The sequence below is a fragment of the Chrysochloris asiatica genome, unplaced genomic scaffold (genome assembly GCF_000296735.1).
Source record: "Chrysochloris asiatica unplaced genomic scaffold, ChrAsi1.0 scaffold00006, whole genome shotgun sequence".
Classification (NCBI taxonomy): domain Eukaryota; kingdom Metazoa; phylum Chordata; class Mammalia; order Afrosoricida; family Chrysochloridae; genus Chrysochloris; species Chrysochloris asiatica.
In genome coordinates, this window is record NW_006408524.1 from 11,081,994 (window position 1) to 11,094,639 (window position 12,646).

General features: G+C 39.3%; 1 gene segment (V, D, J or C); it reads left to right on the forward strand.

Moving 5' to 3' along the window:
* LOC102822613 overlaps window positions 1-12,646 on the forward strand; it is a 203,798-nt gene that overhangs the window by 137,408 nt on the left and 53,744 nt on the right. Inside the window, 1 exon segment of the C gene segment in view lies at window positions 7,185-7,193. Within this exon segment, the coding sequence occupies window positions 7,185-7,193 (9 nt within the window).

The following is a 12,646-nucleotide window of genomic DNA, read 5'->3' on the forward strand; positions in this document are numbered from 1 at the left end:
TTGAAAATAGAAATGCCTTATGATCTAGCAATTCCTCTACTTGGTATTTACCCACAAGATATAGGAGCCATAACACGAGTAGATATATGCACACCAATGTTCATAGCAGCACTATTTATAATAGTGAAAAGATGGAGACAGCCAAAGTGCCCATCAACTGAAGAATGATAAACAAACTGTGGTACATATACACAATGGAAAATTATGCTACCTTGAAAAATAACAAGGAAGTTGCAAGCCACCACATAACATGAAGGAACTTTGAGGACATTATGTTGAGTGAAATTAGTCAGTCACAAAAGGAGCCATACTGCATAGGACCACTAGTGTAAAAGACTAAGAAAAAGAACCCATACTAAAGGGGGGAGGGATTGCTGGCCACTGGAATGTGGGGGGTGGGATAAGGAGAGGGAGGGGAAGGTGAAGCACAGGGTAAGGAATAGACAGTTTGGGTGCAAGGAAGGGGGTCAATATATAAGAAAGGGGAGGCTGAATGGAAGAACAAAGCAGATGGCAGAACAATTAGGCAGGTTTGCATGGGCTAAGTAGGACAGAGGTAAATAATGATGTATGCACAATCTTGGAAAAACAGGGCTCTGGAATACAGGGATTAAGACATGGTTGGGATGGGGAAAGGGGGAAAATAATGTTAAGATAATTGGATGTCTTTTGAATCTTGGTTTCTCTGGCATACCATTATACAATAGATATTTGAGGGGGAGAGAAAGGAATAGCCAGAAATATCACCATAGAAAGCTTGTAATTCCATCTTCAGCCTAAAACTGATTGGAATACCTAACATGGGGCTACAATGAGCCCAGTGAAGGATGCTTCCTGCAGAGCCTCCGCATTATATAAGACCATAGGTGGAATCCTGAACTCCATTCAGAATCTTCAGAGGTAGGATATTTCCACTTGAAATGACAAGCAGACCAACCTGGAGTGGCTAGAAGAACAGAAGATACTTCTTGAAAGAAAGACCAACAGGAAAAATACAAAACAATAATGGCAGACCGACTGATTACTACAAGAAGAAGCAAGTTGCTCACCCAGGAGACATCAAAGCAAGTGGTCAGCTACCCTCAGAGCAAACCGCCTTCCAAGACTAAGACTCAATAGGAATCCATGCTCTGATTGGTGACCACGTTCATCACCAATAAGGGGAAATGAGGGGAAAACAGCAATGAAGCTGTGAGCTAAGCCCTACAATGTTCAATAGATTCCTGTCAACCCAGGTGGAGTCCTGATTAGCCAGCAGTGTTGCAAGTCCTGGGAACTCTTAGGCCCAGAGTCAGTGACATGGCCACAGAGGACTAGAGTGCAGAGTGAAGCATCCAGCTGATAAGAAGAGAGGGCATATGTATAAGAACATCCACAATTGCAGATAATGCTCACCTGACCTGGCTTCAATGACTGGATGATCAGAGCTCAACTAGAAGAAGAAAAAAGAGGAATGTGATACAGTTTGATGAACTTGACCTACACCTATGGATGCAGTAGCTCAAAAGAGGGAACAAATCTTTACAACAAGGATCATTCCCACCCTCTCCAGACACAGAATAGACAGGGATGGAAAACTTGGACATTGGCTACCCAAAATGGGGGGACTTCAAAGGCAAGAAGTGACTGGCTTACAAACTTTCTAGAGGGAGCCTAGATCCAGAGGGCGTGGAGGAAGGTAGAATCTCCACTGAGTAGTATCCAATCTGTCTAGGTGGGGCTGATGAAAGATGTTACAGATAGGTCTCTTGTGATACAATAGTGAATAATTGTTATCAAGACTGATTGTGAGGGTTGGAAATGTAAAGGTAGACGTTTTGTAGCAAGGAGGGGAGTGATCAACTTTGCAGTCCAGGAGTGGAGGTCCCTGGTACCATCAAGGAGAATAGCAGAGATCGGGACCTACCCAAAATAGCAGTGACACCAGAGATGGAGGCAGAGATGATGACGTGGCAAGATGGAGAGGCTGGGGACTGTAGATCCAGAGAGGGAGAGGGACTGTGTGCTGATGACCTGGGGGCAGGCTTGCAGGTTATACCCTGTGGTTGGTTGATGATGCATGGAGGGGATTGTGAAACCATATAAGACAGGATGAATCTAAAACTAATGTTCTCCCATGTAAACTACCACATAATTCACAAGAAAACATTTAAAAAAAGAAAGATTTTTGCTCACGGATAGGAAGACTTAACACTGTGAAAATGTCAACACGACCCAAGACAATCTACAGATATAATGTAATCCCAATCCAGAATCCAACACCATTCTTTAAAGAGATGGAAAAACTAATCTCTAAGTTTATATGGACATGTGAAAACCTCTGATAAGCACATTATTATCAAAAAGAAGAACAAAGTGAGAAGCCTCTCATTTCCCAATCTCAAAATGTACTACACAGCCACAGTACTCAAAACAGTCTGGTACTGGTACAACGAAAGACAGAACTGAGAATCCAGAAAGAAATCAATCCTCCTACCCCCGTTGATCTTAGACAAAGGGTCAAAACACATTAAATAGGGGCAAGCTAAGTCTCTTCAACAAATGGTGCTGGCAAAACTAGATAATCAATTTACAGAAGAATGAAACAAGACCCATATTTCACCTCATATACAAAAATGAACTCAACGTGGATTAAAGACCTAAATGTGAAACCTGTTGTTTTTGTTGTTAAGTGCCATCGACTCAGTTCTGACTGACAGAGACCCTGTATAGGGTTTCTAAAGAGCAGCTAGTGAGCTTGAACAGCTGACCTTGTGATTCAAACTGACCTTGTAGTCCAGTGCATTAACCGACAGCACCAAATCATTAATGAAAAAATAGGGACAAGCTAACAAATTGAACAAATTTATGCTGTGCTCTGGTTGTTGTTGTTATGTGCCATGGAGTCAGTTCCGACTCATAGCGACCCTGTACAGGGTTTCCGAGGCTGTAAATCTTTAGGGGATCAGAAAACCTCATCTTTCTCCCACAGAACAGCTGGTAGTTTCGAACTGTCGACCTTGAGGTTAGCAGCCCGATTCGTACATAGCAAAAATATACTATCAAACATTGCAGGCAGCGCAAACATCAGAAAACAAAATAGATGACTGGGACCTCCTAAAAATTAGACACTTATCCGCCTCAAAAGATTTCACCAAAAGAATTAAAAGAGAACCCACAAACTTGGGGGCGGGGAGGAATTAGCAATGGCATAATCAAACAAAGGACTATTCTCTAAAATTCATAAACACTTCAACACTTCAACCCACAAACTTGGGGGCGGGGAGGAATTAGCAATGGCATAATCAAACAAAGGACTATTCTCTAAAATTCATAAACACTTCAACACCTCAACAAGAAGACAAATACTCCAATTAAATAACAGGCAGAGGATCTGAGCAGACAGAAACTTCACTAAAGACCTTCAGCTGATGAACAAACACATGAAGAAACTGTCAAGATCATTAGCCATTAGAAAGATGAAACCAAAACAACAATGAAATATCATCTTATCACTGATAACAAAGTTCAGTGGAGAGACTAAAACCCTCCTACTTGCTGGTGAGACTGTAAAATGGTGTAGCCACTGTGGGAACCAGTAATGTACTTCTGCAAAAAGTTGGAAATTGAAATACCATAGAGCCTACTTAGTATATATCCACAGTCACTCTACTTGGTACATATCCACAAGAAACATGAGCCAGGACACAAGTAGATACATACACACCATTGTTCATTGTAACACTATTCACAATAGCAAAAAGGTTGAGACAGCCTAAATGCCCATAGTTGGAAGAATGAATAAATAAATTTGATATATACACACAGTGAAATACTATGCAATGTTGAAGAATAATGATGAATCTGCACAACACCTCATAACATGGATGAATCTGGAGAATGTTATGCTGAGTGAAATGAGTCAATCACAAAAGAACAGATATTGTATGAGACCACTGTTGTAAAATGTTAAGAAAAAGGTTTTCTTGCTAAAAAAAACATTCTATGATAGTTACTAAGGGTAGAGGAAAGGTTACATTATTCACTGGGTAGAGGGTAGATGGAGTCTAGGTGTGGTGCTGTGGGTTAATGCTTCAGACTGCAAAGCCGTTTGAACCACAAGGTCAGCAGTTCAAGCTCACCAGCTTCTCCTTAGAAGCCCTATACAGGGTTGGAATCGACGCGACAGCACTTAACAACAACAGAGGGTAGACACACATTAACTTGAGTGTTTGTTGTTGTTAAATGCCTTGTGACCCTGTATAGGATTTCTGAAGAGTGGCTGGCTGGTGAATTTGAACCGCCAACCTTGCCATTCAAACCGATCCTACAGTCTGGTGCATTATCCCAAAGGAGTGGTGATTGATATCAAGGACTACTGAAGGGCATATCATGTGAGAAAAGTTGGGATAGCTTTAACCTCTAACTCACAGGCACCAGCCTTGTGCTGATGTTTCTATAAGAAATCATTAATGCAAGGTAAATACTGTTACCTGATGGCATGTGGAAGGAATTACAGTCACCATAGTGACAAGAGTGTATGATTTATTGACTGTGAAACTAAGGATCTATGTGTAAACCATCACTCAATTCACAATGAAAGTTTTAAATGAAAAAGAAAAAAAATGATTTTAAAAGAAACATTTGGGATTACAAAAGACATGAAGGACATAAACACTAGACAAAAGGCAGTTGAATTGGACAATTTATGAAACAACTAGAGAAGTTCGATATTGGAGGAGTTGAAATTTTAACAAGATATAGGAAAGTTAAATATCTGAAAAAAATATTTTAAAATAGTATATATGATAGTAATCTTATTTGTGTCATATTTGGAACATATAATGTATGTTTATATCTATATATGGAGTCCTGGTGTAGCGCTGTGGGCTAATGTGTCAGACTGCAAAGTCATTTGAACTGCAAGTTTGGTGGTTCAAGCTCACCAACGGCTCCTTGGAAACCCTATACAGGGTCGCTATGGGTCAGAATCGACTCAACGGCACTTAACAACAACAACATATCTATATATAGATATGTTCTCATATCTCTTCAAGTCCTCATATATAGATAGTCCATGGAAAAATTCCATTATCTTTTAATTCTATTTTTCCAACAACTTTTTTGTTGCTGTTGACTGTGGAAGTATTAAAACTTTTTTTGTGTGAATTGAGTGAAGGTTTACAGACAAGATCATCAGTTTTACAGTCAAGAAATCCTACACGTTGTTTCATCTCAAAGATTGCAATCCCCTCCCTACAACAACAGTCTTCCCACTTCCTCTCTGTGGTTCTTATTTCCAGTTCATCCACCTTCCCACCCCTTCTCAACTTTATCCTTGGGTAAGAGTTGCCCTTTTAATTTTGAACCATTAACCATTCCATGGTGAGCATACCATACTACTGTTGTTCCCCCTATATACCTATCTACTGCTTAGCTGAAAATTGGACCATGAGGGCGGCTTCCTTTCCATAGAGGGTTATAGTAGCAGGTTCCTACAGTCTCTTTCTAACCAGTAAGTCTGGTCTTTTTAAAATTAATTTTGAAATTTTTTCTCCATTTTCTGCCACTGTATCCATCTTCTAATGTGATACCTTTCTAATCAGTTGCTAGTGGTAGCCAGACACCATCTAGTTCTTCTGGTCTCAGAGCTGTGGAGACTGATGTCCACATGTTCCATTAGTCCATTGGACTCATTGATTCTAAGCATCTTCAATTCTCATCACTCTTCTTTCTTCTTCATATGGAAAGACCAATAGTTAGTTGTACCTTAGACAGCCACTTAGGAGTTTTTTAAATCCCAGACCCTATTCGTCAACGTAGGATGTAGAACATTGTCTTTGTGGTCTATGTTATACCAATTGACCATGGTGGCCCCTGAGACTAATTCCAACAACTTTTTGAAGCCCTCTGGTATGTATATACTTGTGTGTGTGTACCTATACACATATATACACAAACTTATTTCTAGAAAAAGATCTGAACGAATATGTGCTAAATTGTAACCAATTAGTGGGCAGTACGAATTAGTGTTTTATTTCTATTTTTAGCTTTTTCTAAAAACACATAAACTACTTCTATAACAATAAAAGCTTATATTTTAGAATGAGAAAGTGTTGGTGGCGTGTAGGATAAACACTGAACTGTTAACCACAAAGACAGCAGCTAAACCCCACCATCTACTTAATGGGAGAAAGATGAGGTTTTCTTTTCCCATAACAATTTACAGCCTCAAAAACACTGTACAGGGTCACTACAAGTTGGAACTAACTCCATGGCACCTAACAGCAACATTTTGACGTATTATTGTGAATTGAGTGAAGGCTTACAGTTTTACATTAAAAACTCATATACTTAGTTCGTTTCATTAAAATGATTAAATCCCTTCTGTGTACCATCAGTTAACAGTATTTATCTCTATTCACTTTAAATTTTCAATTCCTCTGTGTCTTCTAGTACATTCATCTTTCCTCTTCCAATCTCCCTCTAGCATCAAAATTGAACAGTACTTTGGTTTAATCTATATATTTGATGGTGTTGTGTTGCATCATGGTGTGATGCTAGGGGTTAGTGCATCAGACTGCAAAGTCATTTGAATTGCAAGATTGGCAGTTTACGCTCACCAGCTGCTCCTTGGAAACCCTATACAGGGTTGCTGTGGGTCAGAATCGACTTGATGGCACTTAATAACAACAACATTGCCTGATATTCTATTGCATGGGCTCCACCAAGACAAGATGAAACATTTAAGTATTTGTTTGATGTCTGGTCAAATAGGCATCTCTGTGACAAGAAGAAACATGAAGCACAAACGTTGATCCTTCACCTCTTTCCTGTTGTTATTATTGTTGTTGTTGTTAAGTGCTGTGGAGTCGGTTCCGTCCCATAGTGACCGTGTACAGGGTTTCCGAGGCTGTAAATCTTTATAGGAGCAGAAAGCCTCATCTTTCTCCTGCTGAGCGGCTAGTAGTTTCGAACTGTGGATCTTGTGGTTCGCAGCCTGATTCATAACCACTACCCTACCAGAGCTCCTTCCTATTGTTGTTAGGTGCCATCAAGTTGGTAATGACTCATAGTGACCTTATGCACAGTAGAACGAAACACTGCCCGATCCTGGGCCAACCTCACTATCGTTCCTATGCTTGAGCCCATCGATGCTACCACTTGGCCAACCCATCTCGCTGGGTGTAGCCGTCACTAAATAGACGAAGAAAGTGTAATGAGCTGCCACAATGCTTCATGGACCTCAGAGTAACAGAAATGCCAGGTCGGCCTGCAGGGGGAGCCCCTCAACTCTGCGTCCACGTCCACAGTCCACATCCTTCTCCACACTGACCTGCTGGAGGAGCCCCTTGGTCCAGTCCCTTAACTGCCACACTTCTTTGTGCTTCTTTAAACATTCTAATGGCCTATGACGCTGTGGGTTAATGAACTGGACTGCAAGATCTGTTTGAAGCACAAGGTCAGCAGTTCAACCTCACCAGCCGCTTCTTGAAAACCCTTTACAGGGTCTCTATGAGTCAGAACCAACTTGATAGCACTCAGTAACAGCAACAGCAACAACGTGCAGACATTTGACGTGCTGGTAGAGCTATAGGATAATGACTGGTCATTACAAGGTCAGCAGTACAAACCTATCACCTGATCTACAGGAGAAAGATGAGATTTTAAACTCCCGTAAAGATTTACAGTCTCAAAAACTCTATGCAAGATTGTCATGAGACCACACGCCATAGAATGGTCAGTCATTTGAAATCAAAAGGTCAGCATTTCCTTAATGATAACATTCAGAAGGATGGAAAAAGAAAAAAGATTAGAAACAAGAAACATAGGGAGTAAATGATAGAAGTGATGTTACATTGAGATCAAAAGAAGCATGTGATGTGTTGAATGTAAAACTGATGATCTACTCTGTAAACCTGCACTCAATTTACAATAAAAAGCTTTAAAAATTTATTTTTTAATTTCAAAAAAATTAGATAGGTGGGAAGTAACAAGACCGAGTCATTATTGAATCCAAGGAAATTAATTGAATCTTAACCAAAAGGTGATTATATCTAGCAATACTGACATAAAACAGGGGTTGGAGGTGAAGGGAGGACAAATCATAACTAGAGGGCAGACACATATTAACTTGGGTGTAAGGGAAAGCAAAAAAATAAATTTTAAAACAACAACAATAAAACAAGGAAAAAAATGTCAAAAAAAAGCACATTCTAAAATAATAAACCCTCCCTCATCTAATATTATATTTCAGGTACCTTGATCAAATCCTTGCAGAACCCTCATCTTGTACCTATTTCTCTGATTCCTGTCAGTATAACCTGGCTCAGTCTTGAAACTCCTTTGGATTAACACACACACACATATAACACATAAATGGGCATACATTATAAATGCTGTGCTGCATGTTCTTTTTAAACTTATTTTGTCTTGGAAATGGTTATTGGTTCAATTGTGAGGATTTTTGTTTTCTTTATGCTGAGGTACAATCCATACTAAAGGATCTTCATCAGTAAATGCTTCAAGTCTGTCTTAGTTCTCTGGTGTTGTCGTTAGGTGCTGTCAAGTTGTTTCCAACTCACAGAGACCCTTTATAGGGTTTCCAAGGAGCAGCTGGTGATTTTCAACCACGAGCCTTGTGGTTCAAACCGACCTTGCCATCCACAGCGCCACACCAAGATAAGTGAATGACTTTAACAAATGGAAATGTAGTCTTTCACAGTGTAGGAGGCTAGAAGTCTGAATTCAGACCACTGACTCTAAAGAAACTTCCTTGTCTCTTCTCAGCAGCAGTAGTCCCACTGTCCTTTGAAGTTCTCCATTCATCTTGGCATTAATCTTCCTCGGGATTGAGGAGCTTCACAGCGCAGGGACCACAGTTTCAAAGGATGTACTCCACTCCCAGTTCTTGGTAGCAGTTGGTCCCCCTTTCTCTGCTTACTTCTCTCTCCTTTTATATTTCAAAGAGTTTGGGTCAAGATACAACCTAATTCTGTAGATTGCATCTGACCTCATTAACATCATTTTGATGTTATTGTTAAGTGCCATTGAGTCAGTTCTGACCCATAGTGACCCTGTATAGTTTTCAAGGATCAGCTGGTGAGCTTGAACTGCCGACTCTGCGGCAAACAAATTTTCAGTCTAAGGCATTAACACACAACGCCACACCAGGACTCCAATTAACATCATAGAAGTGAGGATTTGCCACACATTGGATAATTACATTACATCAGGGCTGATCACATCAGACCATATTGTTGTTACATGTTGTTAAGTGGGTTCCAACTCATAGTGACCCTACATAAGGTTTCTAAGGAGGATTTGAACTGCCAACTTTATGGTTAACAGTCCAGTACTTATCCTACAGCACCATACCAGGAGTCATGGGTTATCTGTATTATATTAGATCTCATTAAAGATTGCTGAACATATTTTTTCTTTTAATTTTATAATTCCAGGTCTTTGCACATTTCATTACGTTTTGTCTTCTTGAGCTGCCCTTTGAAATGTTTTGTTCAGCTCCTTTTACTTCATTATTTCTTTCATCTCACTTTAGCTATTCTATTTCCAAGAACAGATTTCAGAGTCTCTTCTGAAATTCACTTTGATCTTTTGTTTCGTTCCCATTTTTTTTAATGACCTTTTGCTTTCTTCATGTATGATGTTCTTGATGCCATCCCACAATACTTCAGGTTTTCAGTCATGAGTGTTTACTGCATCAAATCTGTTCTTGAAACGGGCTGTAAATTCAGGTGAGATATAGTCAAGGTCATATTTGGGATCTTATGGACTTGTTTTACTTTTTCAGCTTCAGCCTGAATTTGTATATGAGCAGTTGATGATCTGTTCCATAGATCCCTGACTTTGTTTAGTTGTCTCTTCCCACAGATGTAGTCCATTTGATTTCTGTGTATTGCATCTGCCAAGGTCCATATGTATAGTCACTATGTTGTTGAAAAAGTCATTAATCTTGAAAAATTCTATCATGCAATCTGAACCATCATTTCTATCACCAAGAGCATGTTTTCCATTCACTGATCCTTCCTCTTTGTTTTCAATGTTCACATTCTAATCACCAGTAATTATCAACGTCTCTTGATTATGTGTCTGGTAAATTTCACAAAGAAATTGGCAATAGAATTCTTCAAATGCCTCATCATTGGCTTTAGTGGTTGGTGGGTAAACTTCAGTAATAGTTGAATTAACTGGTCTTCCTTGTAGATATAGTCTTATCACTGACAGCATTTTACTTCAAGATAGATCTTAAAATGTTATTTTTGAGGATGAATGCATCACCAATGAATTTGTCATTATTGACATAGTAAACTATATGATTATCTCACTTAAGATAGCTAATATCTGTCCACTTAGGTTCACTAATGCTTAAAATATTGATCTTTATTCATCCATTTTATTTTTGATGATTTCCAATTTTCCTAAATGCATATTTGTATATTACATGATCTAATTATTAATGATAGTTTGCAGCTGTGTCTTCTCATTTTTAGTCATGCCTCACCATTGAAATGTTGCCAAACTGAAATGAGGGTTTGAATTCTGTCACTGTAATCAATCACAGAGACAGGGAGAGACCTAATCCAAGCTTTATTCACAGACAGCCAGCATCATTCCCCACTCTTATTTTCAGATTTAATTTCTATGAAATCTGCTTCAAATGAAAATTCTTACTTTGATCCCAGGCATTATCTCTTGGATTAGAAGAATTAAAGTTGGGTTGTAAAAACCAACAAGTTTTACAAACAACAATATAGTAAGGTGAGCACTGAATACAGTAACATACAAAAATTCCAATGACAATACAAACTCAGATCCTCACTAGTAACATGGTTAAACACCTTAGATTAGGTAACTGAGACAACTAACTTTTTTTGTTTATGCTTCCTTTTTTACTTATTTATTTATTTATTTTTATAGAGCTTTTACTGTGAACTGAGTGATGGTTTACAAGGCAGAACATCGGTTTTGCACTCAGCCAATCGTATTTTGTTTCACTGCAATAATTAGAATCCCCTCCATGTACTGTCAGTTAACAGCATTTGCCTCTATTCCCACTTTGTTTTGTTTTGTGTGTAAACAAAAACATGCAGGAACATATATAATCATTTAAACAACTTAGGCACACATTTTGCAAGCCAGCCTCCTGCTCACCAGCACACAGCCTTTCTCTTTCCATGAGTCTAGAGTCTTCAGCTGCTCTAGCTCTCCATATCATCACCTCTGCCTCTGTGTCTGGTGTCGCTGCTTCTCTGGTTAGGTTACCAAGTTCCACTCATGCTCTTCCCTCTTGAGGGTCCTAGGTTCCATTACTCTCTAGGATATTTCTTGACTCATGTATGTTGAGTTTAGGTCTTGAGGTCCATGAGTTTGAGAGCAGTAGAGGTGGTCAGGAGGAACTTCCAAGGCCCTGTTCACTACTCCTCTAACTGGGAGGCAGGTCCATCTTTCTATGTTTTGAGCAGTACACAATCTCCAGGCTGGAATGGGTGCAGGTTACCTGTATGAAAGGATGAAGACCTGAGAAAAGCAAATTTAAGAAAAATAGAAAGTGTGTGGTGGAGACCTTGTGCATACCACTGCACCTTCAAATCTTGGGTGAGGTCAAGCTGCCTAGAAAGATTTACCATATACAATTTCATAAAGGCTCAATTTAAGCTCACTTCTAGGGGCTACCTGAATTCAGAACAGGGCTAAGGCAACACCTGGTCCCAATGTAGATTCGTTTCCTGACAGAATGTTGCCATTTGTTTCTCTGGAGTATGATTCATTTATTCTACTTTCCAAGAGTGGAGTCTCCATTCTGAGTGCACTGTCCATTTCATCTTATCACTGTTTGTGATACATACAATGTATATAGGTGTTTGCTGCTCTGTTGTCACTTTGGACAGTGTTTGAACATCCACACTTAGAGATAATCTCCTTCAAGAGGATTTTCATTACTTCTGAAGTTCACTCAGTTCCCACGGAGGAAGCCTCTGTCTACCCAACCACAAAAAATGTCTTGATATTGGTGCTGGCAAGACTTTTGTCATTGGGTAATCCTGAGATTGTTCTTAAGGCAAATAAAACAGTTAACATTCTGTTTGATTTCCCATTTTACCTCTCCAAATTTCCTGCCCTGGAGTCAGGGCCTGACGAATTTAATCAGGGCCTCTTTCCCATAGTGGGTCATTTCATGGACTCATTTAAGAAGAGTGTTGTTGGTGTTAAGTGCCATAGAATCAGTTCTGATTCATAACAATCCTTAATAGGGTAGGGGTTAGTTTTCTCAGGATCAGAACCATTATTCACTTTCTATGCTTTAACCTCTCTTTCAAATCCTTTTCTCTCAGTCCAACTCAAGTCCTCTTCACACTCTTTCCTGCCCACATTTCTAATGCCCATGTCAGTGCAATAAGTTCAGTATTTTGAGCCAACTTCCCTGGCAAGAGAGCTTCTACTTCCTCTACCAGGTCTTTTAAGGTTATAATCACACTCCGCATTCTATGAGTCCCTCTCTCCATGTAACTTTTTTTTTTTTAATTTTTTATTATGAATTGAGTTAAAGTTTACAGGGAAGATCATCAGTTTTACATTCAACAAACCACATACTTTGTTTCATTACAATCCCCTCCATGTACCATCAGTCAACAGTATTTATCTCTAT